The 27486-nt window shown below is 42.8% G+C and overlaps 1 protein-coding gene across 5 annotated transcripts in view; it reads left to right on the top strand.

Moving 5' to 3' along the window:
* The window catches only part of FGFR2 (fibroblast growth factor receptor 2), a 79535-nt gene that overhangs the window by 19743 nt on the left and 32306 nt on the right, over positions 1-27486 (top strand). For 3 of the 5 annotated variants that reach the window (XM_032191094.1, XM_032191093.1, XM_032191092.1), the window contains 3 exons: positions 528-602; positions 7126-7295; positions 13819-13942. In XM_032191094.1, coding sequence (XP_032046985.1) covers positions 528-602; positions 7126-7295; positions 13819-13942 — 369 coding nt within the window. The remainder of the gene's footprint in view (positions 1-527; positions 603-7125; positions 7296-13818; positions 13943-27486) is intronic. The other 2 variants (XM_032191098.1, XM_032191095.1) reach the window with 1 other exon arrangement.

Raw genomic sequence — 27486 nt, 5'->3', positions numbered from 1 at the left:
AAATGGCATCCGTTTGTATATACCCCTTCTATTTAATGGGGTCTGTGCTGACTAATGCTACTGATGAGTAGCCCCCTGACTCTATGCCTCTGTGGACAGGATTAAATGATGGTCACTGTGGTGACGATGATGATAAAGCCACTAAAATGAATGTCAGCTTTCTTCCCTCCATCAGAAGAGGAAAAGGGGTGTCCTACATCCTTTTGCACTGCTTTAAGTTTAGAGACAAATTACTCTAGAGTCGCTCAGTTTTGGTCAGCTGAATGTCTTAAGGAAGAAGAAAGATTTTTTAGTTGAAAGATTTTTTGGAATTAAGCTCTCTTTCAAAGCTTTGTAGCATGTAAGGATTATTAGCTAGTTTGGTTAGAATTTTATAACAATAACATAAATTTATGCATTTTCTTTTACTATAGCACCTGTGCAACTAACATGACATCTGTTCTCCTTGATAGATAAACTAAGATGTAGCATGTTGGTTTGTCTGTAAAATATGCTGTTTTAAAGTTTTGGTTATTTTTAATGTGCAGATGCTCTTTCCTCTGGGGACGATGAAGATGACAATGATGGGTCTGAAGACTTTGTGAATGACAGCAACCAGATGAGTAAGTAACAGCAAACTGCCGGAGGTGACTAGCAAGATCCACGTGGAAAATAACGTCCAGTTGCTTGCTCTCCTGCCTTCAGAGCTTCTCGATTGTTAGCTGCATGTGCTGTCAAGTAGTGGTATCTTTGTCCTTTCCTGTTTTCTGTTTCACATGGTTCATAACTTGGAAAAGAAAAGAAAAAAATAAACTAATATTCTTCTAAACATGCTTTACTGGTCTGTACTTTCTGTCTCCCTTCTTGCTAGCATTTCTGAAGTTTCCCATCTTCCTAAATAGAAGTTCAGTCTTTGTCTGTTTTAGCTGATCTTTGAGAAATCTGACTTTCCCTTTCCCTGAACCTGGACTGAAATCTAACAGAAGAAACAAAGATCCAACTCACTTCGTTAAAAGGTAGCATGGAAACTTTAAAAATTAAGTTGCACCGAGGCAAATCCCTCAGTCTTTAACCTAAGCAGAAATCTCATTGGGGAGGATGGATTTGGAGACAATGGGATTCTTTTGTCTAAAAAAGGACCTCAAGGTTTGTCACAAATAAAGCAATCCAGCACTAAAAATACATTTAGTGTTACTTACGCATGATGAAAATGGGCTAAAAGAGTCTTAAACCTAGCTGGATGTTAAACTTCAGTCCCTTTGGAGAATTTAGAAAGCTATTAATAGGCTCTAAATGGAACAGTCACTAAGGAAAGAAAAGTAAAATTCATATTGGTTCCTTATGCCCCCATGCGCTATTGCAAAATCCCCTTGGTTGGCTGATCGTTTGCTGTTGCTCGTGCTTTGGAAAGTCGATAACGTGAGCACAGAAAGCCTTCGTTAGAGATGTCAGCTGGCTGCAGTGCGTTTGCTCCTCAGCCAGGTAGCGATCGGCGGCGATCCTCGGGACTTGAGCCACTTGTTCGGATGATGGAGCACGAGCCTCGTTTCAGCCACCCTAGTTAGTTACTGTTGTATACGACTGCCCCTGCTCTGAAGCTGTGAAACATTAGATGCTCTTTAAAATGATAGAAGTAGTTAGCTGCCGGCGTGGCCCCGCCATCTGTTAGTGTGATTAACCCAGCCCGATTCACAGGTGCAGCCTGAAGTGGCTGAGATTAAGCAGCTGGAGGCTGCTCGGACAAAGGAATGCGGTGGCAGAGATAATTGGCGAGTTTGGAAAAGGGACAGTGCTTTTAAAAGGAGTTGTATAGGCAAAACCCCCAAGCCCAGGCAGCGTTAGTGTTCCCCTGAAAAGGGTTCATGGGTTCATTCCTTTTAGGAAACATCCCTGTATCTGTTGTGGCTTCGGAGTTTCGTTGGTGCTTGTCAGAAAAGGGCTTACAATATTTCTGGTGTGCAAGGGAATACTGCTGTGCTTCCAAGCTGTGCTAATGGGGATGAACAGTGAGCAAACAGATTTTAAAGTGCATATAGTGGGAGAAAAAAGACGAGGACCTGATTTCAAGGCAGCTGCTGTGTGACATCATGGTAACTTCCTTGCCTTTTGCTGAACGGGGAGAGCTATCCTGCAGTATCTGCTGTAACACCGGTTGTGCTCTTGTAATACAAGCATCATTTCAAGCTACTGTTAATCCATCCGTAGTCAGGAGCTGGTGAAAAGCCTTTGACTGCCTCTGTTTGCCGGGGATGGGCTGTGTGCTTTAGCAGGGCTCAGACACACTTTCCCTGCTCAGAATGAAAGATGCCTCAGAAACGTGTGTGTTCAAACATCTTGGGGGGCGGTGAGCGTGCAAAAAACCCTTGTATTGTAGAACTAAGGAAGCAAATCCTGCTGAGAGTGCCCTTCAGTAAGGTGTCCACAGGCTTTGGCTCTTCTTTCAGGCTGCAGATGTACGCAGGGCACAGCACCACTGGCCTTTTGGGGTCTGAGCTCTCAGCGGTGAGAGCGGGAGCCAGAGGAAGGGTTGTGGCACCACAGCCCTGCAAACAGTCAGTTTTCCATGAAAGCTTGCATTGCTGTAACTGGGATTAATACGACTTTACTGAAAGATGGTTGTGATTTGGCAAGATCAGAGGCGCATGATAGTTTGGGGTGGGACTTGGTTTGGTGCCTTTGCAAGCTGCTGAAGCTTGTGAGCTTGATATCCTGTAAGCCTTCCCACCAGTATTCCTGGCCATTCCCCTTCTAGGTTTTATGCCGTGTCCAGAAGGTCTGATCTAATTTGGGAAGCTGAACTTCAGGACAGGTTGCAGAGTGAAGGTGGAGCTGAGGAGTGGTCTAAGTCCATCCTGAGAGTGCTGTGGGGTGGCAGTGGTGTGAAATGGTCAAAGATCCCTTACTACCTTCCTGGGCAGAGCCTGGGGACCTCAGAGTCCCACCAGTCCCTGGTTGCTACTCTTTGAGAGGAGAGCTCTTGGAGGGTTTCCCGAATCACAGTTTGAGCATCGCAGATCTAAAACCGTTTAACTGATAATTTACATGCAAATTACAGCTGTGATCATTAAGGATAAGCGGTGGAAATTGGCCTGGTTATGTCTTCAGTGACGGAAACAAAAGGCCATAGTCTTCAAAGGTTGTTGCTTTTTGATGAAACAATTCTGATAAAGTCCAGCTGTCTTGGCATGTTAATTATGATGTGATGAGGCAGGAAATGGCTGTAGTGCCTTCCACAGGAAACTCAACCTTGGCATTCTCATTCCTGCATATTTAAAACCAAAGCAAACCTTTTAGAGCTGTGTTATTTACGAGTGGAAGTATTCTTTTAAGCTTTTTTTTAATTTGCTTTGCCTCCGTTACAAACATGTTTTGTTTTCTGAGGCCAAGGTTTTCAAAGGCAGGCAGAGGGACCAAGGAGGAAATCTAGGCTGCTTTTCAAGGCTGCCCCAAAAATAAAAGTGCTCCCGAAGGATGGAGGCTGGAGGTGGCTCAGCAGCAGCCTGCTCCAGGGAGGCGAGAGCATTAGCACGTACACGTGCCCGTTCGGCCTGTGTGTGTTTTTAAGTAAAAGGCGTTCACAGAAGACTTCACTCTGCGTTTGGTGTCCTCCTAGCTTGACAGAGATTTCAGCTGTCTGAAAAAACACCGTGCTAGATGTGTTCCAGACTGCATCCTGAATAGCTTTTTATTACTTCCAGCTTTTGTTGGAGTGATTAGCGCTCGTGGCAAAGGTGCAGGGTTGGTTCCCCTGCAAAACAGGCCTCTCTCTCCCCAAAACGGCTTTGCTGGCAACTCAGTTTTTACCTTCGTTGCCCTAAAGATGTGCTTTAGCTTGGTGCTGGGGGTTCACCTCTATGGATGTTGACCTATTAAAAGCCTGGCCGTCAGTTCCTGCTGGTGGCAGTGAAGAAAGCTGTGTTTGTACTTGTTGCCTCATCGTCATCATGACCTGACTTTAAGGATGCTGCTGTCCTGGCTCTCTGTGCTCACTGCTGGCAAGGCAACAGCTGTCATGATGGCTGCGCTCAGGCTGAGCTGCTCAGACCGACAGGAATTTTCTAGAGAGCAGCCCTGAAGATGCTGCTATTCCGCCTTGAACTCTGCTCAGGCGACTGGAAGCTTGGCGGATTTTTTTTTCTCCTTATCACCCTTTAAACAATTTCTTCTGGGCCAAGCAACGGTAAATTGGCACTGAGAACAAAAAGTATCTAAATGTAATCCACATGCTGTGCTTTTCATGCCTTGAAGAATTTCAGAAAGGATAAAACAAGGTTCGAATTCATCAGATCCTGCAGAGTGGAAACCCACTCAAGGGAGCAGCAAAAACTGGATGCTGCCTAGAAGTGGTTTTTAATTAAAGGTCAAACAAAAGTGTACCGAAAACCTTGGGGTGGCTTGGGGTGGTCATTTCAGGTGCACTGACGTGCTCAAGGTGCTTCTCAGGCAGGCTGGGGTTTGGCTTCTCCTGTATTTCTTCGTATTAGATATGTGCAGAAAAAAAAAATAATAATCAGGGAATCCTGAAGTGAAGTGGTCCCCTGGGCTGCCTAATTTCAATTTCACAAGCAGGAGATTTGCCTGATTAGATGTAATGCATTTGCAGCGGAGCGCGGTGCGGGTCAGCAGGATATTTTCTTCCCTAATGAGAGCTCGAAAAGCCATCAGGAATTCCCACCCCTTCCCCTGCTGCTCGCTGCTGCTGTGCCGGGCTTGGCCCCGATGTTAGTGGGAACTCCTACCAGGGGTGCTGCCGCCCTTCACCCATCCCATAGGCAAAGGGGGGATGGAGATGGTCTGTATGGGGTCAGCAGCGGTTGGTGTGTGCTGGTAAACTACGTTTATTCTTCGTTTTACCAAATATGGGTGGTTTTGCCCTCAAGAGAAATAAAAGCAGAAAAGGTGCTTTTAGGCACTGAGAAGTTAATCTGTGAGGAGAAATGCCACGTGTCACGAAAGGGGTGTGAGCGTTAGGGCTTGCAGATATCACTGCCTTTCTCTTTTTTCCTTAACCACCCTGGTGAGCTGCCAGTACGCGTTGCTGCTACCCGGTGAAAAATGGCAGGGTATCCTGACGCGCTTGCAGGCCGTGGTTTCGGCATGTGATGTCCGCATGTTTTTCCTCAGAGTTCCCCTGTAATTCAGGAACATTACAGGGCCTGCTGATGTGAGCCTTGTGCAAGCTTTCCAAGCACGGTCCTTCCTCCCAGCCCTGAGTTTCCCTCCTGTTTCTCTCTGTCCGTTTCTCTTCATCCCCGCCTGCACCTTCCCAGCCTTTTCTCTGCTCCCTCCTCTTCCATGGAGCAAAGTGTTTCTCTGTGCGTTCCTTGTCACTGAAAGCTGATTCACAAATTCACTGCAAGCTGGTACTTTTATACTATTTGTATAAAACCTGGCTGCGTGGAGTGGCCTGGCTGTGGGAGCTGCTTGTTGGTGGCCAGATCCTGACCAACTCGCATGCCCTGGCCCTGGGCTGTGCTCTGCTGGGAGCTTCCCACTGAGCTGGGCCCGTGTCTTTCTTGTACTGGGCTCTCTGAGACTCCAGTATAACCAGTTTGGGGTGGTTGATGACCTGAGCTGCCTCGGTTGGCTTTATGGACACCATGGGTAGGCCCTGTGATATGTTTTTAGCCATCCAGGGAAAATACCCTTGTAATGTATCAGTAGGAACCTGTAATTGCCTTCACCTGGTACAGACCTAATGCAATTTGGTCTTCGCGTGTAGTTGGTAATTCCTTTGGTTGGCTTTGTTTAAAGGCTTCTGTTGTTTTAATGCGATCCTGGTTTTAGCAAATAGCATTAACGGTGAATTTCCTTGCATCTCTTAATTCACTTTAGTCCATGTAACAATTTCTTAGCGCGGTAGTTAAATTTCCAATAGTTACCTGATTTTCTGTTTTGATTACATGCACAAATTTGCTTTGCTTTTCTACTTCATTAATTTTAACACTAATTGCTACTTCGGGCAAAAAAAAAATCACTTATCGTTCTTAGCATCATTTTAAGGCTTGCTTTTGGAATGTTTTCTTTATACAGAGAGAGATGTTGTTAAAGGATTTATTCCTGTATTTTCTATCCAGCTGTATTTTTATTTAGGGAGGAGGGTGGCAGGATTTCTGGGTTTGCGCTGATTGTAAGAACGGCAATAAATATTTGAGGAGCGGAAGAGTTTATTTATAGTGGAGTGTAAGGCTGCTAATGAAGGAAATGAAACAGGGCTGAGAGAAATGGAGTTATTTTTCTGGACCCCTCTAGTCCTAAAAATTCCACGCTAATCTGATTTGCTTCAGGAAAATGCCATTGTAGAAGGAATTAATGTTTCCTAGTATTAAACGGATCTTGAATATTTAACTTTTTTCAGCTGTTATGGGGATACAACCAAAGCAATGCCAGGAAGGTACCGTGCAATGTAGCCAAAGTGGTGCGTGGCTCCGGAGCGTGGGGCGATCTTGGATATTTTGAGTGAAAGTTTATTGGGTAAAAGGAGATGGGCAGATGTGTATTTTGATGCGCTGCGTTGACAAAAATGACAAAATCAGTTGCTGAGTTTTGCTCTTTCTGGTTTGGTTTCCTCCTCTTTGGTTAAGAGTATTTCAGAGTATATTCCTTTTGGAAATAAATTTTAATGGCTTCTCACCAGCACAGTTAGGTTCGCCGTGTTGGTCTGTAAGCTTTAGCAGGCTCCTAGGCAGGTTGGTGTGCTGATCTCCCTTCAAACATGTGGGGAGAGGGTTAGGACTGAAGCTTCGTTTTGGTCTTCTGCCTTTGTCTCTCTTCAAAACTGGGGTCGAAGAATTCAAAGTTTGCTGAGTTCTCTCAGTAACTCAATTTGAGGTCTCAAGCCTCCCTGATCAGTGGGGTCTGCTGAAAACTGCCTTACTCGACATCCACAAAACAAAGGATATCTGTGGTTAGTTATTGGAGTTTTGTCATAAATTATCCATTCCAAGCTGCAGACTGAGCCATTTGCAAGATTCTGGTCGACACTTGCAGCATGTGATTTCCGTTCCTGTTCCTAAATATTCCATTCCTAAACCACACTGTCCCCACTAAAACAAGTACGGACAGCTCTTCCCATCTGTGGAAGGGGCTGGAAAGGGAGCTCGGGTGCTGAGCACTGACGTTTCTGGATGCTTCTCTTTCCGACAGGGGCACCCTATTGGACTCATACGGACAAAATGGAGAAAAGGTTACACGCAGTGCCAGCGGCCAACACTGTCAAGTTTCGTTGCCCAGCCATGGGAAACCCAACACCAACCATGCGATGGCTGAAAAATGGGAAAGAATTTAAACAAGAACATCGTATTGGCGGCTATAAGGTAAGATCTCATTATGTTATTTTGCAATTGCTGTTCTTGACCAGGGCTTGAATAAGAAATCAAAAAAAGTTGCTGAAGTCAACAGAAAATCTTTTTTAATGGGCTTGGATCAAATTTAGAAGCAAAAAAAAAAGTAATTGTTTTCTTCTGGGGAAGGGTGGGTGGTTTCTCTGGCTGTTGGTGAGCTTTAACTTATTTTTTTTCTTAAATTCAATACCAGTTCAGCTAAGGATTATTTATAAAGACTTATTTGGAAAACTAAAGACTGACACTGCAAAACACAGTACAACGTGAAGGCTTTACTCCATTTGTTTTCAGCTGCATTGTTAAAACCATGACTATCTGCAGTGGTGATTATAGGCAGTTTAATAACGGAAGGGTCGGAAGTCAAAAGTTATTATTTTCTATAGAGTTTATGGTCTGTGAAACTGAAATGGGAAGCAGAATTTGAGGGAAAGTAACAGCAATTACTTACAGGGGTTTGTTTGAATTTTAAATAGCTTCAGATTAGACGCTTCATTCGAAGTTGGTGGTTACTGATTAAGAGAGAGGTTCGGGGAGGCCAGCTCTTTCTCTAGCTTAGTGCACGGACCTTTAACCTCCAGGTATCTGCCTAGGGCAGGTCAGAAGTCAGAACTGGGTCATCTTATCCCTGGAATGGCAGTGCATGGCTTTGGATGTCAGATTGCTGTTCATACATGCCCCTCACCATCCTGTCCCAGATTTCTGAGCTACCTGGATCTCTTCTGGGAGCTTTCCATCCATGGCTCCTCATGCCCCTGGTGCCCTGATGGAGGGAACGTGGATGTTGCTTCATGTGCTGTTGACTCAGATCCTGCTTGGTACAAAAAATATGTTTTCCAGTGCAGAGGAGGACAAGCCATAGCCTCCTTTCCTCTCTAACTAGATTTACTGTAGAAAGTGTCAATTTTTCCAACATTTGTGTTAGCAGAGAACGAAGCCCAGAAAATCTCCCCGCGTGAACACTAATTATCTAAGTAGACTTTTCCATCTGTTTGCTTACACCATAAATTGCTGTTGCTTATGAGTGTACACCTGGCAGCACCTTCTGCCTTTCATAATGCTATGGAGTGTTAACGAATTGGCTACAATTCAGTGGTTTTCACCTTTCTCACAGTGCTTATTTAAAAAAAAATAAAAAAAAGGCCAATTAAAAAAACCCTTAATCCTGTCTTGGAAAATAATAGTAACTGTTTCAGTACTGACAGAGACATTGTTTGCACTCTTTACGTCTCATGAAGGGGAAATGCAGATATTACTCTTGAAAACCGTGAAGGAAAATCAGTGTCTTGCAAGACAGGATGGAGATACCTGATCTCTCTCTGGTTTGGGAGACTGATTTGTGGTGGGGTAAACCTACTGCCACCGCTAGCCTGTGTCAGGCACCTGGGTAAGCTCATTCAGACTCTGCTACAGACACACACAAAGTGGCACAAATTAAATTTTGGTTTTGTATATGAAATGTGTACAATTTCCTAGCTATGTATGTGCTCTGGGAAGAAACAACAGATGCCAATTTTTAAAGCCAGCTGGATAAGTGAAGTATATACCTATAATTCTAAATCATAAAACTTCTAACATCTATTTAGAGGAAAAAAAAAGAGGGAGAACAGCTGTGGATTTTAGGCTTTTTTGTTGCTTGTAAATGCATCACATTTAAAATGATCGGGAAGCATTTACTTATTGTCATTCTGCTTACCAAACCCAAGTATGTTCCAGATTCAGTTGGTGTCTTGAATACCTGTGTTTTTAAGGTGGATTTTTTTTTTTTTTTCAATGGATGTCTGTTAAAGAATGAGGTCTCCAGAGCTTCTAGAGGCTGTGTCCTCTATTTAATGGAGGGGCTGTGTGTGGTCTCTTCGGGCTTAGCCAAAATTATTGTGGAATGGGGAGAATTATATTTTCTTGTTAACCGCCTACCAACAAACTTGCAGTGAAGGAATCCTCAGAAAGGAGTGAGTCTTCCCTTCTTGGCCCATGTTCAGCCAGCTGTAATGGCAACCCACGATAATTCCTGTACACCGGCTTGTCCTGAGTCATGCTGCCATTACCAGCTGACCTAACACTGTCCGGTCCTTTCAGAAGAGATGGTCATGACTTTAAGAGCAAAGAAAGGGAAAGAAAATGCAAAGTTTTCCCGTAATCCTCCAGCCACCTCTCTCCTGCTGCTAGGAAATCTCTTCCTTGTATGCTCTTTATCGCAATCAGATAGTGGCCTGTAGCACTTTGTCCCTCTGACTGGGGAATGTCTTGAGTCAATTTACATTCAGGCAGGCTAGCAGAAGGGCGTATGCGCTGGCCAAGATAGCTCCCAGAGTGAAATTCCTCCGCTGTGACTAATTCTGGGTGGTGAAATTCAAAATCGAACCTCTTATGATTTTTCAAGGCATATCTGAAGTTCCCCCAGTGAGGAGAAGGGGAATGGTTACTGAATTTCCAAACCCTTTTTAGATTTTTTTTATGCCTTCTCAAAAGTGGTGATAATTCTTGCTTGTGTGTTTTAAGGCATTTTAAGATTTGTTAGGGTGTATATTCTACGTGAGACCACATAATCTATGTGAGACCACAGCAGCCTTCGCTTTTCTGTACACCACCCAGAAAGCAAATGTACTTGTGTCAGTGGCTACTGTTTAAGTATTAACAGGTGGGTGTTTTCACATATGCATTTTGATAAGCTTCATCACTGCAGTGGTCTTTAACACGTTTAAATTCAGCCAGGCAAATACAGAGAAAAGGGAAGAAAGGTGACTCTATAGGAACCGCAGAAACCTGGGGCTTTTGTGTGGATGTTCTGCACGTGTACTCTTTGCCTGAGCTGTACCAGCTTACCTGAACCGTGCTGATTCTTGTGGGGTATCAGATTTTGATTTCTGCCATTGTGTTGATTTTTTTAAAAATTCATTTAAAATTGATCCATTTGTACCATTATTATTATTACTTTTTTTGCTAAATGATAACTTTTCATCATATATGCAGTTACTAGGGATGTTTTGTGTTCTTAAAATTAAGCAGAACTTTCCACATTTTTTTATATGATACTCCAAAAGCCAAGTATTTCTATGAGATTTTCCTCACCCTTTTACGTTTTGTTTCTAGTTTGGATTTGCTCACTGCCGAGCTCTGTGTAAAGGATACAGTTGTATAGATTTGATACTGATGATTTAGTTTAAAAATTAAATTGTTTGGAGAGATTGTCTGGAAGGCTTGGTTAAAAAAAAGATTTGTGCAGGAAATTGCCCCAAAAAGCATCTCAGTAATATGCTAGCAGTGTCAACGCCTGATCAAGCAAAACCCATACTGAGATTATATTTACTATCCTAACGCTTTTGTGGAGAAAGTGCCCTCTTGGGGAGTGGGGTTAAGTATTGTGAAGCACGGACGCAACATGAAAATGGTATTGCAAATACCATGTTTTTTTTTCTTTTTGTTAAGACAGTGCAAAAACAGTTATTACACTATGGCAACGAAGCATTTGGAGGGTCAAGCTATGATTCACGATACTTGGAATGCAGTTGTTCCCCGAATTTTGCCCTATTTAAAGAAAAGGCCATGACAAATTGGAAGGGTTACTCTGAAGGCTATGTGATGGGCTGTGTGGGTATTCTCAAGGGTTTTGAACAAACTTAATAGCAGGGCTTCAGGAAACAAAGTAGCAGAAATAACTGGATAATAACTGGCTTAGTCAGGTTGAAGAACTGGAGAAGTTTTCTAAAAGTGACAAATCCCTGGCTGTGGGCACTTGTACTTTCCCGGAGTCCATCTGCCTGGTGAGGATGCTCCCACCTTCAGTGATTTGTTTCTGTTCTCATGTGTGTGTTGTCTTTTTTTTTTTTTTTTTTTTTTTTCCTCCCCTTGCTAGTGGATTGGTTCACACAAACTCCCCAATATGTTCTGCCTTCCAGACTAGCTCATGTCATCTTTTTTTAAATGGACCCAGCTGCTATTACCCAGGGAAATCAGCAGGAGGGCTTTAACCTGCCTTCCCTAAGAGAGCACCTTTCAGGTACCTCTAACCTCTGCAACATCAGGCACGGGGCTCTTTTGGGTTGCTTTTCCCAAAAAGACCATCCCTGCTGCAGCTCATCCAGATGCAGAAAGCAGGGTCTGGGTGCTGCTGAAGCACTGCTTTGAAACGAGCTTTTACATGACCTGGTGTGGTTTTGGTGATGCTTTTCAGTAACGGCACCGAAGAGAGCCCTTGCTGGGGCTAGGTGGTTAGGGCTGCTTATTCTACAAGGCCCCATTAACACAGCCTGCGTGGTCACGGTGTCACCTACGGGGTGGCTGCAGGGATGTGGCAGGATCTTGGACTGAGGGGCTCAGCCTGGGAGCTGTCAGCAGGGGAAGAAAAGGCGCCTTCAGCTGGGCTCTGCAGTTGTAACCAGAAAGCAGCAAGCCAGCAGGCTGAATCTAGTTGAATCCAGACTCGTGACATAAATCCAGTTGTGTGACGATGTGTCATAAATGCTTTGGGCCTTCGCAGCAGTTGTTTAGCTCAAAACTAAAGAGGCCTAAGCTGTTGTTTTATTATAAAGATATTATCTCTTTCTCGTTGGAGTTGCAAGAAGGGAAATTACACAAATAGTTTTTAATGTTGCCATCCAGTGTATCCACTTGTGGCTGTAAGTTATGTTTTCTTATTGAATGCCACACAATTTCTTGCGTTTTCCTGTCAGTTGATGTCTTAAAGTGCAACAAAAACTGTAGCTTTTCTGGATCCGTCTTCGGTTTCTCCTGTTTTGCAATCAAATATGTTAAAAAATGGTCTAATTCTGATTTTTTGCCATTACAAGTTACAAATTGTAGAAGTTCAGGTAACTTTGACCAAGTCTTTGCCAAAAGAGCTCATACAGTAAAATATGCAATATATATAGCTGTTGTATTTCTTATTTGCCAGCGCTTTATGATAGTAGTTATTCCTGACCAAATGCTGTCTTTGAGTGTCGTTTAGTAGAATAAGGAGATAATAAAATAGTATTGATAAACTCTGGCTTTGTAAACTTCTCTCTGAGCTCCTGATGCTGTGGAAAAAAAAAACAAAAAAACACCAATGTATTGGTCTGATGCATACCACCAAAAGGGGGAGCTGGGGAGAGGGACTCTTAAGTTTGGGCTGGAGATTTTGGGGTCCTGTTGTCAAACATTTATTTGACATTTGGTCACCATCCATGCCCTCCCCCTACTGCTGGGGGCTCACCCACATTTTCTTTGTTTTTCAAAGCCCCCATGGGCAATTGTTAGCTAGCAGGAGACCCTTAGAGAGGGCTCTTCTCAGCTTTGGGCTGAAGGTGTTTTTACTACAGCAGGTGTGAGGGCTGCTGGCAGCGTGGATGCAGCCCTAGCAGCCTGTTCCTGCTGGAGGAAGACCTATACAATAGGCGAGCACGAAACAGGGTTTCAAACCTGTGGTTGTAATAAACTTTCATGAACATGTAGTTACTGGAAGTGTCACTGTATGGTCAATAAATTTTTCTGGTATACGGCACTGAATTACTACTTTCCATTTGGATGATTAAAATTACTGTACCAGATTGTATTTTATTCCATTTGCTAAAACATGTACTTCACAGTTTAAAAGCTGTACATTACAGCTACATGATGTTAAGATTTTTGAGCACTTTGTCAAAAATGTAATGCTGAAACAAGGGATTAATGGATAGCCAGCAAGAGGTCATTCTGGGAGCCAATTTATGATGCAGAGAATATATATGTGTACTGGATGACTCTATATCCTTCCAGTATTGGGCCGGATCCTATTTTCTGCGAGGCCGTTGCCAACGCTCCTTTTGAGTTCAAATGGGAAAGGAATCAGCACCTTTAATACATTGTGTCCGAGAAGGATTGTATGAAATAAGCATATATCCTTATATTCTGTTTCAGTGAGGGTTTCCTTCAAGCATTTTTTCAGGAGGCCTTCATTTCTTTCAGCCCTATAGCAGTAAGAGATGTGGCCCCGCTGTTTCTTTAGGAGGGAGCCCAGGCGTTGCCCCTCTTTGTACTTGGTTTCTCCAAAATGCGGGCTGTGTAATTGAGCTATTAGAGCACAAAGCAGACTGGGATGTTAGGGGATCATATCCATCCCATATTGCTTGTGGGTAGTTAATATTACAGGATGATTGTTTGGAGACAGATGAGAAATATCTGGAGGGTATGAATTCACATTGGAGTGGATTGAGAGGTAAGCCTGGTACAACGACTGCTGCTAATTGGTGCCATCGTCGTAAGCCTGGTAGGACTGGATGTGCACTGAAGTCTGAAGTGCTCAAATTAGGGAGGGGATATGTTTATAATGGGGTACATGAAAACTGCTGTACTTGTGCTGTACCTGATCAGGCATAAATAAAGCATTCAAATATCTGGAACTGTAAAACGAGCAGCAAAGAGACTAATTTTAAACTTGGACTACAAAAGATGGACTTATTTGCAAAAACTGTTGTTTTGGAGGGTGAAATGGGGACACGGTGCTAGGGGAGATCTCAATTTCTGTCTGCAACCCCACCAGGTCCGCAACCAGCACTGGAGTCTCATCATGGAGAGCGTAGTCCCGTCCGACAAAGGAAATTATACGTGCATCGTGGAAAACCAGTACGGCTCCATCAATCACACGTACCACCTTGACGTTGTCGGTAAGTAACCTGTCAAATGCGTGGGGATGTTTTTAATTAATGGCTGCATTTCTTCAAGAAAACATTTAGGACTAGGCTGATACATTTTGTGTCAGTTTTGAAGATGATTTGATGGTAGTCTGAAGGTAGGAATCCATTGCATAACAATTCCTGTGTAACTTAATGTATTCATTTGTCTCATTTGTGTCTGTATGACCAATCTGCCCGTACCTAGGCAAAGCTGTAATATCTGTGTGTGCAAGTAAGCTCTTGTTAATTGCTCATTGCTGGGATACACCTAAAGGCGTATTCCTGAAGAACAAATAGTAAATACTAATGCAATTTTAATTATTAGTATTACAACTTAATTATTACTGGTACGATTGTATTGGCACCAATTTTAATAACTGCAGTTGTGAAAACTGTCAAGTGATCCTTGAGATGGCTGGTTACTACAGCTGAAATAATCCTCTTAGGAAAGCTAGATATTGACTTTGGGGAAGCCAAAGCAGATCTGGAGTTGCAGAGAAGGTACTTGGCATTTGCAGCAGATCTGAATGCAGCCTGTTATGTGGGCTATGGGCCGTTCCCGAAACACAGACAGCAAAAATTGGGAAGACGTGTTTCACCTGAGGACAAATTCTAAAAAGCTGTGTGAGTTCTTAGGAGCCAGCAGTGTTGTGATTTAGCAGCACTACTAAGCACATGCTTAGTAATATTAACTTAATACCAAAATCCTGTTGACTTTAATAAGGCTTACACATTTATTAAAGTGCTTAGCTAAATTAGGGCTTGAAATCTCAGGAGCTAATTCCATTCACCCCTAGTCTTGCTGATTAGCCTGGATGGGTGTGAGTAGTTTTATGGAATCTGCAGGGATTGCTATCCACAGTAATCAGTTGTCTATTATAACAGGACTAGTAGTAATTTCTATTATAACAGGACTGTAGTAATTTTGGGGACCTGAGCTGCAGTTTCTGAAGTGTGTCTGAATGGACTTTGGTCTCCCCAGGCTTGTGGGATGATCTGATCTTCACTGTCTCTGGGAATAAAGCTTTGGTCAATCAGTACTGAAAACAAAAATAAATTTGATTATTGTAAATGATTTTTGTCTGGTGATTGGAAGCCCAACTTGTTTTCTAGAGCAAATCTTATCGTAAGTTTGGGTGCATTTGGACAAAGCAGTGACAAAATTTTCATTTTGCATTCTGTAGATTGTTTCTTTACATGAATGAAAATGCCTCCCTCGAGTTGTTTTAGATGCTCTTTGCTAGTACCTTACTTTGTCCTGGACCACTTAAATCTCCAGAAACGCCCAAATCTAAAGGGGATTTGTGCAGCAGAGCAGGAGGGAGAGAATTTTGTGATGGGGATGCTGTGAGACTGCAGCCCTACCTGTACATTGAAATCTTCAAAGACGGTCTGAACCGCCCAACCCTCCTATCCCTGTTCTTTAGGTAGATAACACCAAAAACAGACTGAGGATTTTTATAGCATTAGCAATATTTTGTCATCCCTCAGTAGGATGAGCCATGCGTGTTGTTGAGGTCAAACAAGTGTTCTTGTTTGAACACTTGTTCAATACCATTTGTTGATGGTACAGTAGTGGCTGCCAGAGCTGGGAATACACAGCTCCCTGTGTGCCCCGCTGTGGTGTGGAGCTGCTTGCCCTGGCTGGACTTACAGGGGAAGAATGTAAGGGAGTGGCTAGCTGAGGGATTTGTGGAGGTTTTTTGCTATTTGCTTAATCCTTTAGAGGATCCTAGATTGATTCAATTTTGTTTTTGCTAAAAGATGCTTTTAGTAGGGTGCATGAGATGAAGAAGTCTCTTGCAATATTGGGATTTTACCTTGCTCAAACAAAAATAGTTAAAAATCCCCCTTTCCTTCTGTCCGTTGATCCTTCTCTTTGTTGCCTTTGAGGTCCCAGTCATGGTGACTGTAAATTTCTGTACCCAGTTTTTCTTTCTAGCAAATGTGTTCGTGGATGATGCAGTCACTTGAGCAAATATTTGTCAGAAGCCCTCTCACCTCTTCTCCCTTTGAGCCTTTTGAATGCCTTACATTGAGGAATATTATGCAGGAGTTTATTTTTCCTGGCAGTAAATTATAGCGACCTGCATGAATGAATGGAATGGCAATAAGGATTATGTCATTTATTTAAATGTCTATTCCTTTCCTATAGGGAAGCAGAAAAGTAAATAGTGAGGTCAAGTTCTTCAAAAGCAACTGGCGACTTGGGGTGCTGGGTACCCATGTCTTACTCATGGCACCCAAGGGAGACCTGATTTTCCCTGGGGGAATATTCAGCATTTTCTGATACTTAGACCCTAGGAAATGGGAAAGCAAATGTCCAGAAGTCACTTCTGCGAAGCACAGCTGGTGTTTTGGAGCTCAGCATGCTTCATCGTTTTATTCCCTTTTTGCATTTAGTTTGAGTGAAAGGGTGTAATTGTTAGTTTACTTTGAAAACACACACATGGGATTGTGCACCCTAAGATAACTAATACCATGCATTGAATTTACTGAGAGTCTCTCAAGAGATGCTGCGCAGGGACTTTAATCTGAAAGGGGCATTGATGCTAGAGAGCTTGTCCATTTCTGTTGCTGAAAGCTTTCAATAATTGTGGAGGTTGGGCAAGAAATTGCTGAAGCAGTAAATTACAACAGGCCAGAAGGGGAAACTCTGACTGTTTTTTCTAGTTAAGACAGTTCTACAGAAGTTAATTTTCTGCCTTTTTTATTTTATTTTTTATTTTTTTTTCTTCATATGATTTTTCCATTCCCATAGGGTTGTGCAGAGTTATGGATGTTTGTTTAGAGGCTATTGCATATGTAGACCGCATCTTACAAACTTCAGGTCGTTAATTTTAGGCCAGGTTGTGTGTGGAAAACTGTCAGTTGAAAGCCTCTGCAATTGCTTTTCCTACATGGTTTAACTGATTCCAGAGTTGATTAAGTGTAAGTAATAGCAAATGGTATTAAACATGGTAATGTATTATACACGAGCATCTGACTATATGGTGTAATGTAGAGAACCCTCTGATTATGTCACAGATTTGGGAGGTATCCCAGCAAAAATCGTGCCAAATAATGACACAATGCTAGTTAGGAATATCCAGTATTACTTGATGCCAATTACTTTCCAAACCTTGAGCTCTTTCGACAGTTAAAAGCCTGGAGCCAGCAGGGCTGAGAAGTTTTTCAGCCCTAATGTTAGGTGTGAAGTATTCTCGTTTTTACCTTGTAATTACTTGCAATAACTCTCTTAAAACAGTCAGCTCTGCTCAGATGGTCTCATTCAAATTTACAAACCTGGCAAAAGAGTCATACTGAATTTTTTACAATGGGAGTAGAAAATACTGCCGAATAAAGCAGCTCCTCTGTGTAACACCAAATACTTGTCTGCATTGACAGCGTGAGCAGGGAACAGTCCAGAGAAGTTGGACAGGATATTCTGTGCTGGACGATGTTATTCTTTAAAAGTTCAGGACACCTGCATGGGCTGCCTTCTCTTCGCCCCTCCTGCCCTAAACAAGGACTGGAGCAGGCTGCAGGTTCTGCAGATGTGCTGATGGTACCAGTGGCGAACTGTGGCCATGCAAAACGCTGTTGGGAAGGGAGAGGAGTGGTCTCCAGCTATTCATTGCAGTACTACCCAGAGGCTTCAATTAATATCAGATATTTGTTTCCCAAGGCATTGTGCCAGTGCACAGTAATTACTTACAACCTAAATGCAGAGACTGGGGGGAAGGAAACGTCACTGTCCATTTTATAGATGAAAAACCAGCTGTGGAGCGATGAAATTTTTAGCCCTGGGTCACACAGGAAGCTGGTGGCAGAACAAAAAAGAAAGCTAGTATTTGGATCCTCCTCCAACTCTTTAATTAAAAGAATTATTTCCTTTGTAAAGTTCAGCCCATCAGCTGGTTTTTACATGCAGCTCAAGTGCCTTTTTCTTTTTTTGTGTGTGCGTTTAATGGCAGGTAGAAGCTCACATTTTTATAGTAAGCTTGCTAATAGACTAACTCGGTTCTCATTAAACATATATAAAGTCATACAGTCTTAAGGGAGAATGATTGAAAACTATGTGGTTTGCACTTATGAGTCGTATTGTAGTGAATCCGGGTTGTAGGAAGCAACGTGGGAATGTAGCCACTGAGACTTGTACATAATTAGATCACTCTTGGATTGCAATTATCGCTAGAGTACTGTTTCAGCAGCGGCAGTTCTGTTTGAGCATGGAAGTAACTAATTGAATTTATATTTTAACAGCAAAAAAGGTTAGTCTTTAACACGCATGGTGCAGGTAGCCATTTCTGTCCTATTTAATGTCATCATCCAGGGAAACAAAAGATTGGTTTGGTTTCAGATGGAGTTCTGCACATTACCTCATTTACTGGGTCTTGCACGCAGCTGCCATGGCACGACACATCTCTCAAGAATGTGGAGTGAGGAGACTCTAATGTTTACTATAAAACCGAACATAACGTGTCACAAATAATATATATATATATAATACACATGATAATATATAAGATATACTATGTATATAATATACATACATACATATATATATATAAAGTCCTTTTGCAACCAGTTTAGCTGTACATTGAGTTTCTATTTCACCTGATAGCCATGCCTTCGGTTCACGTCACTCAGGAATGAGCTCCAGATGTAGAATAGTACCATGCAGTTGTCCCTTAGCAGTAGTTCGTATTTTCTTATAAAAACATGGTAAGGATAAATTCTAGCCCAGGAAGCATTTTAAATGACTCTCAACTTAAAGCTTGTGCCCTAGAAATTCTGCATATGAGTGGTTTTCCTGGTGGGTGTGCAGAAAAGCACTTGTATTCTGAACTCTTGGAGGTTTAGGGGGCTTAAGGGTGAATTTTACTCATGCTTTTTACAGCATGTTATTAAACAAACAAGATTTCATTAAAATGGAATCTTCTTTTTGATTTTGACACTTATTCACTGTTTGTATTTCCTTTAGTATAGGCATAAGAAAAACTTGGCTTGCATTTATTTCTAGTTAGTTTTTATTTCTGGGTTTTCCTATGCTCTCAGAATCTCTAGCTGTGACCATGATATGGATACATATATATATATAAATATTATTTTTAAAGAAGTTTCCACTTTGTCATTCCTGAATTCATTCATTTGGTTTTGCCAAGACGTTGTTTTGTCAAAATTCAGAATTAGTTTGCCTTAACCACAGAACATTAATTTCCAGAGATTGTTTTTAGGATTCAGGTTACATCTGGAAAAGACACTGACACCAGCTAGATACCTGCACTGTGCATTGCATCACTTGGTGCCTGTCAGGAGTTAAATGCAGGTATTGCTACCAAGCCTCAGCTTGTGTTTCTAGCAGATGGGGCTGTAGTTGTTGACGATCCTAGCACAGACAAGCTTCGGCTTGACATCCTCACCCAGGTGCCTGCGGCCCAGGACATGACGAGACAGGGGCTGCAAGCGTGAAGGCATCCACGCCGATGCTTGCCCTTAGGTGTTTGGTTAGGCCGAGAGGGAAGAAGATTTTGTTTCATGTACTGATAAGCCTGAGTGTGGACTTTACACCTGGCACTAGGCTTTTGGCAAGGTGCGCGTAGCTGAGACGAAATTACGCAAATTGTTCAGTGCTGGAGGCTGTGCGGTTCACTCCCGAAAACAAAGGCCGCAGTGTGATGGTTCAGCTGAGGGAAAAGGCAAGCTCGCGCCTCCCTCCGCCCGCCTTCCTTAATAAGGCAAAAATACTCCCAAACCCTAGTTTTATAGCGCTAGAGCTTCTGATTTCATTGGAGTAGTCTGGCTAAATTACATTTTATGGACAAATACTGGTGTCATTACTTCATCTGCTGGGTGAGCACTGCATTTGTCATGTTTGGAGCGCTTCCTGCGGAGCCTGCTGTGGGAGGACTGGTCTCCCTGTCCCACTTTCTGTTATTGCAGCCCCAAGGCAGGTATTTCTCTTCCTTTTGATGAATGATGAACAGGATATTGTTTCAGCCCTGCTATTATCATTTTTAATCATGCCTCCTAATTCATGCAGCATCACACTCGTGGAAATACAAGTAGGAATTCGCAGGGGCTGCCTGAAGATGCTAGGCAGACTTGTGTTTTTCAACGTGCAGTTGGCACGTGTCGAAAGCCACATCTGTGCCTGCAGATAATCCCACTGCCACTCACCACTGGTGAGACGAATTTTAACTGGGATGCTCGCCCTAGGGGGCGAGTGTTTCCAGGGACACTCACCCCCAAGGTTGGGTTTGGGGGATTAAACTAAGGGTAAAAGAGGTGTAGCAGTGGTGGAAGTGGATGGAGATGGCACTGAACTGTAGATTGAAGTGATAGTTATCAAGAGTTGTGTATGGCTGCAGTGAGGCTGGGGACAACGGGACTGGAAAAATGCTACAGTGACAAGGTGGGAGGGCTCTTCCCAGAGTTTCACAGTGCAGGAGAGAAAAGACCTTGATGAAAAGGTACCGGAGGGAGATAGATAAGAGTGTGAGACACCTGGGAGTACCAAAGGGTGCACAAATCAGTGAAATGTGGAATTCTGTGGCTGGTACAGAAAAGGTTGTCCTGACAGCCTGCACGCGGGTGTCCTCTCCTCTTGCTGCTGTGCAAACCACTGTGCCACTTGAATTCCAGAGGTGGCTGGATTTTATAGCTTTTCTGGATTTTGAGTCATTAGGTCATCTTTGGGTTACTCGTGCTCCCATGGTGCAGCTTTAACAGCAATTGCTGCATTTAAACATAAAAATGAAGTAAAATATAATGCAAATATAATTTAAAAGCCACATTAAAAATCATAGTTTGTTAAGCACTTTTGAATATTGAACTGCTCTGTAAATATAAAATATTATGATTATTTTTTCAGGTTGCTATTTAAAAGGTTGCATGAATGTGTTAAAAAATTTGACTGTTTGTGTTCATGGAAGAAAAAATACTAATACTATCAGAGTTTGATCTGAATGAAGAACTCAATACAACTTTATAGTAGTTGGAATAGAATTGTTTTTTGCCATTTTTACCATTTTTGCCATTCTTGTGGTGGGACATTCATCCATGTGATGGTAAAATCCCTTGTGATGTCCTTGTGATAATTTCAAACCTCTGTACCTCAATATAGTGAGTGTGCTGCAGGGAAAAAAAAAAAAGTTTTGGAAGGTTTACATAATCTTTTTCGTTTTTACTTTAAAGGCAGACCTGCTTGCAGGAAAGGAAATTTGGAAGATGAAAAACTATGCAGTCAAGTCACAATAACAGCAGCAAAAGTCACTCCTGCTGCATGCTTTATGGCATCAGTGGGTGCACTGATGAGTTAAACCCACTGCAGCTGGGAGAGGGCATCATCCCTGTAGGAGAGATGCTATTTGCCAGGCATATGGTAAACCTTTGGCAGAGCCTGCTGGGGAGCCCAGAGCAGCCGTGCTGAACCCCAGCGTTGTCTCTGTGGTTGTGGTGGACCATCTGAGTGCTGGGAGCTGTGCACAGTACGAAGGATATCTCCACACATAAAAATTAATGCAATCTCTGGAAATGGCCAGAGCAATAAAATTTTACCACTTGTCTGTGAGAAAGTTACAAATAGTTTTTCATTTTCTCTTGTAGTCTCTTTTAGGTCACATTGGAAAGAATTTCAATGAAAATTTCAGCTCCTCGTTGTTCCATTTCCCATGCTTTTCTCACACCAAAGTGAGGACTCTCCCCTCTTTGTTCAGACACGCATGAAGCTTTTGCTTATGCATGTGCTATGTGAGGGGTATTGAAAGGGAGCCCCAGGATTAGCACTGTACAATTTTCTGCTGTGACTTTTTTTGTCCCACAGTTTTGGTGAAACTCATGCTGTGTCAGCCTGACAACAAGGACAAACTGGTCCTAAAGCCCTTTTGATGGTTTCATATTTTACAACAAGATCGTTCATGTCGTCTGCCTTAGCCCTCGTCTTGCTGGGGATTCCTCTGTCTCATTTAACTCCCCCCCATATATGTGTGAGCTGAAGGGATAGTTTTTAGCTAGTCCTGATTGTGATTTTTCTACTGTTTCCACCGACATCAAGCTTTGTGCCGAGCCAAATCAATCTTGCTGCAGCTTTTTTTTTTTTTCCTCCCGGCTTGCTGCCATATGAGAAAAGGTGTGCAGATGAACCGATGCTGTAAAGGTGTTATGCAGAGATGAATTTTAGCTAAAAAGCACATAGGACAGCAAGTGAAAGCTACGCTGTAGAGCTATCCAAAGAGACAGATGGGAGAACGTCAGCGGGAGCTTTGCCTGCTGGAAAAACACTGCCATTACTTCCAGTTGGAGGTGAAGGTGGTAAAGCCAAGGACAAAGAGTTTGAAAATACATGATTTGTTTCTGCAAAGATTTAAAAAGGCACTGCCTTCTACTCGACTGCTCTTGGTTAGAAGGAGGGTTTAGGTAGCACAGGAGGTTGGATGGGATGGTAAACGCTTTGCTAACGGTAGGAAGATGCCTGCTTGTGGTGTCTGTGACAAAATGTTAGCCTTTAGGATGCAAGTTGTTTAATAATGACTGTTAAAATGTTTAATTTAATGAGAAAATATTGTTCAGTGACAGCAGGGAATATACGGGGCCTGATCCCTAGGTATCTTACTTCAGGCTGATTTCTGATTCTGGTCCCTGATGGACGTTTGGGCCCTGTAATTAGCACTGACGAAGTGTGTGACACAGTTGTGGAAAGAACTTTATATAAAGGCACCTAAATTAGAGCAGAGAGGGAGAATAGAAAGTGGTTGAGGGGGTTAGCCCCATCACTAGCCCCATGGCGAGATCCCTGTGCTGCTCTGGGCCTAGCTGGGTTGACGTGTGAGGGCCAGGAGCTCCAGCTGCAGTGACACCCCTTGGAGCTCTTGGCTCTGCGGCTGCTTCTTTGAGTAGCGTTGGCCTGATAGGAAATGCTACACAGGGAGACTCCTGCTGCACAGGAATGCTGGATAGCACAAATGCTTGTTGGCTAGTACCTATTGGTGAAAGATGCCAAAATTTGTAAGGCATGATTTCATCAGCACTGGTAATGCTGGTCTGATCCACAGGCTGTTCTGCTCGTCTGTCTGAAGGGCTCCTGCTCTTTGTCAAGTGCTCTTGCCAGGGATGGTCTTTATCTCTTAATGACAGTGATCTGTTACTCCTTGTAGCCTTAAAGCATCTTCTGGTTTTGCAGAGAGCTTGTGAAGAGAGCATGGTCCCTGACACACTGTGGATGATACCTTGGTGTGTATAAATTACCGCCGGGGTGGTGATTTGAGGGGTGTGTATGTATGTTCATATAAATGGAACATGACAGTTCAGCAGCACTTCTGAATTGGCTATAAACAACACGCCGCGCTTCATATTATGCAGAAGGGAAACCAAACTGACGTGCATCTGGTAGAAGCTACTCAGCTCCTGGCTCACATATACGCCGTGTATGACATTCATTAGTAGAGGCATTTTGCCTACACCTGCTCGGTTGTTTCTGATCTTCTGCAAGAGCAGCCAGCGCCCAACCTTACTCCTCCGCACCGCTGAGCAAATAGTGGAGGTAGCAGTGTTTTCCTTCCAGCCCTTCATAGAGCACAGGCCCCCATACGCAATTGCTTATTGCTGGAGAAGGGAAGTGAAGGTTTGGCTTGGCCTGTGTGTAGAAAACTACCCCAAAGGAGGAAATTCCTGTGGGGACTCTGACATCTGTTTGGTTAGACCCCTCCTATGCCACTCCACCTAGAGGTATGGAAAGCAAGTGTCGTTTAAAGGCAGGTCCTTCACATGAACTTGGATAATGCTGGATTTATAGGGAAACTTGTTTTGCAGTTCCTCAGGCCTTGGCTGCTTCTGGAACTCTCCTCAAAGGCGCTCTGTAATTCAGAGAGCAATAGTTAATCCAGGCTCCAAGTGTTGGTGAACTGAGGCCGGATTAGCAGCTTGTTTAGGAGGAGTCTTTCCTGAAGGACAGTGACGCTCATGCCTCTCCTTCCAAACCAGTTCCTTGTCTGTCAGGCAGAAGAGGACAGAAACATGAATGGTCTCTGCTCACTGAATGGTGAGAGATTCATAAGAATTTATCTTTTTTAATGGTTGCTATTTAACCCATATTGGTAGTGATCACAGACAGGCATTACTGTGCTCAGCCCAATGGCTTTACTATATGCCCTCACCTGATGGTAGGTATCCACACCTCCAAAAAAAAAATCATCAGAGCCAGCAGTAACAGTTTGCATGTGTACAGTCTCACCAGGGATGCCAAAAATTGAATGAGCATAGGGACGAGTGACTTGTGTAGGTAGAGAGAATTGTTCCCTCAAACTGTGGCTGAAGGTTGCCTTCTGGCACCTCCCATGTTAGGTACATGGCTCAGTGGGAGCACTGGGAGACATCTGCCTACAGGGTGAAAATGAAACTTGGGAGAAATATTTCAGTCCAAATGTATGGTAGAAAAGCCTGTGATGAAAAGGCTGAAGAGTCAGTCCTGCGAGTTTGGGAAGCCAAAGCCATGGCAAGTGCATGTGATTGCAGTCTAGCATAAAAGACTATAGGATGATTTTTGACACGCATCATTTAAAGGATAATTGACATTTTCCAAAGCAATAGATGTTGCATGATGGCTGGATATGCAGAACCTCTACCAAAGGCTATTGATCCACAGTGGTTACTGACGCCACAGTGGTCGGTGATGCCACACTTGGAGGCATCCTTGGAGGGAGCTCTGACAGTGTCAGCTGTCATGACTCCTTAGCTTTCAGTAACATTTCAAAATTGATATTAAAGGCTCTGGAGAATGTGTCTGTCCAATGAAAAATTGTGGAAAAGAATCGGATTACTTTTTCTTTTATTTTCCCATTTTAATGGAGGGTCTCTCCATTGTCCCCAGAACTCTTGCATTTGCTATTCAGCTTTTATTTCCTTAGCTTGCACTTGAATCACACATTTGCAAGGAGAGGAAACAGGCACATTCAAAAGGAGAAAATAAGAGTAGTTTTCATTTTTTTGAAATGAATCAATTGCCTTATCCAAAGCCTCCAAAGCCCATTGAATTCCATGTGAGTTATTCCCCTGACTTCAATGGGCTTTGGTTCTGGCTTTTAGCTCCCATGAAAGGTCCTGAACTGTCTGTCCTGGGGTGACAGGGAGGCTTGGATAGACAATTACCAGAGCTCTTCTCAGCCCTTGGCACAGCCAGGTTGCTAAGGAGACTTGGCCTCTGGATAGGACCCGGAGTTCACCCCTTCCGGGGTTATTGTCTCCTCTCCCTGCCAGCGCACTCCAGTAGCGGCAGTGGCAATTTTTCAGTCACAATACGCTCCCCTTCAGCCTCTGGCAGCCACAAGTCCTGTCCTACATCTTCCTTCAGCTGGCACGCTCGACAGGCAGCCTCTCTTCCCTCTGTGTTTCCATCCCTGTACCCCTCTGCCCTAGGACTGGGGTGGTGGGATCTGGCCTTCCGTTTGCTGTTGGCTGTGAAATTCTTTTGGCCCCTTTCACTGTCTTCCCTCCCCTGGCATCTTCATCTCATGCGTCTGCATCGTGCCGTTCCTGTCTCTCACCTCCTTGATTTCCCTCTGTGTTGCCTGCAGTTGGTCAGCAAAACAATTGGGGAAGATGAAACCAACCATCAAAGATGAGGAGCTTCTGTAGGAACCACCTCTCTTGGGGCTTTAGAGATGGATCTTTAAACATTTTCAGGACCTCCTTGGGAAGTGTGTGGGCTTCAGGAGTCACATCAAGGGTGGCTCTTCCATCCTCTTCTTCCACCATTGGTGGCAGGATGAGCTCCTTCCCACCCATCTCCACGTGTCCTACAGGGCTTGCAGATTCCTCTGCAGCTCCCTCCATTGTGAGCATTTCTAAGAAACTTGGTATTTTCCAGCTTTCTTGGATTCCTTGTAGCTTCCTTTCCTGGAGGAAGGTATTCTGAAGTTTTGCCATTAACAGCCTAAACAGCAGTTTCTTCTGAGTCATTGAGCAGTTCTCTTTGTCAGTCGTCTTTTCCGATAGCAAGTCTGTTTGCCTATAGATAAGCAAGCAGAATTGCCAAAGCAATTCTGAGCAGAAATGCTCAAGTCCTGGATACTTTTATGGTGGTGTAAAATTTAGTTAGATATTTGTAGCCTTGAATGTGATATTCCTCCCATGAACAATCAGTTCCACTCTGCCTTTTGTAGATAATTGACTCCTCAAACGGAGCTGTCCTTTTTTTTGTCGTCAAACTGCAAACTGGAGAAAGCAAACTGGTGTCTGCTTGTTAAAGTGGGATCCAAAATCGAGCATGCTTTCTGTCTAAAAGTCTTACAAAGTTACTCTTTGGGAAGAATGCTAACAAAAATGAAATATAATGTGTTGAGATGTATGCATAATTATTAGTTTGGTTCACTTTCAGGTCAATATACAGAAAATATACTTCATTTTTAAACATCCATAACTTTTCAGTTGAACCAGAAAAGACTGTTTAAGCAAGCAGAGCATATCTATGAAAAATCTTGTAATCTGTTTGTAGTTCACTAAGTAACTAATATTTATGGTAGTAAAATTATTATCTACTACTTTTTATGGTCTTTGCGATGTAGTGTTCATTATGCTTGAAAACAGCTAATCTATGGGGCAATTTTCCGTGTTATAGCTTATGCTGTTGACTTATTTTTGAAATGCGTTGTGTTAGCAGTGAAAGTAGAACGCTAAATTTTGAGCGGTCAGATAGCAAATATTTATTTCTTGAGGTTCGGATTCAATTCAACAGCAGTGAGTGAAGGGGAATATTGAGATCAATAGAGTGATAGAGTTGCAAGCTTGGTTGTCAACTTGTTTCATATCAAAAAATTAACTGAGTGAAATGACTAGAGACGTATGTAGTCACTGTAGTTTCATGATGATCCTAATTATGATCATTGTATTATTTAAGGCAAGTGATAAAATCAATGTTACTGGCTTTTAAGATATTTTTAGGCAACGTTAACTCTTGGGTTAGTATGTAATAAAAAGGAAAACGCTGCTTCCATCCAATATTAGTGTAGCCAGTTGTTTGAGTGGTGATAGCTGCTTACAAATGTAAGAGTTGTATTTTAAAAGTGAAATAGTGATGTGAGATTTATGGATATGGTTTGTGACAGTACCTATACTTAAACAGAGTCCTTAAATGTGTATGGTTTGCTGAGAAATAGTGAAGACAGGATAACATTCTGAAATGACTTGCCATGAAATGGTTCTGTACAGAATTATCATTGGTTGTTTGTAATTAGTGGAAGTTTGTCCATATTTTATTATTTTCCCTGATGCTGATGGCCTTTCTTGGGGTCCTTGGACTTCAGGTTTGTCATGAAACCCCACTGAGTTTGCATCATGATGTTATGGTCTTTTGTGCTTGCTTGTGTGCATGCAGGAATACTCCCTTCTGCTGAAGTGGGGGAGTTGAGCAATCAGTAGTCAATGCTCTACATGTTGGAGGGTAACTAAAGCTCATTTTTTAACTTTTTTTTTTTTTTTTTTAAATTCTTACCCTCAGAAGAAATTTCACAAGTGTTTTACCTGTATGTGCACCCACTCTCTTTAGACTTTAAGGAATT

The sequence above is a fragment of the Aythya fuligula genome, chromosome 7 (genome assembly GCF_009819795.1).
Source record: "Aythya fuligula isolate bAytFul2 chromosome 7, bAytFul2.pri, whole genome shotgun sequence".
Classification (NCBI taxonomy): Eukaryota; Metazoa; Chordata; class Aves; order Anseriformes; family Anatidae; genus Aythya; species Aythya fuligula.
The sequence above is the reverse complement of the archived record's forward strand: the minus strand, read 5'-3'. Positions and strand labels throughout refer to the sequence as shown.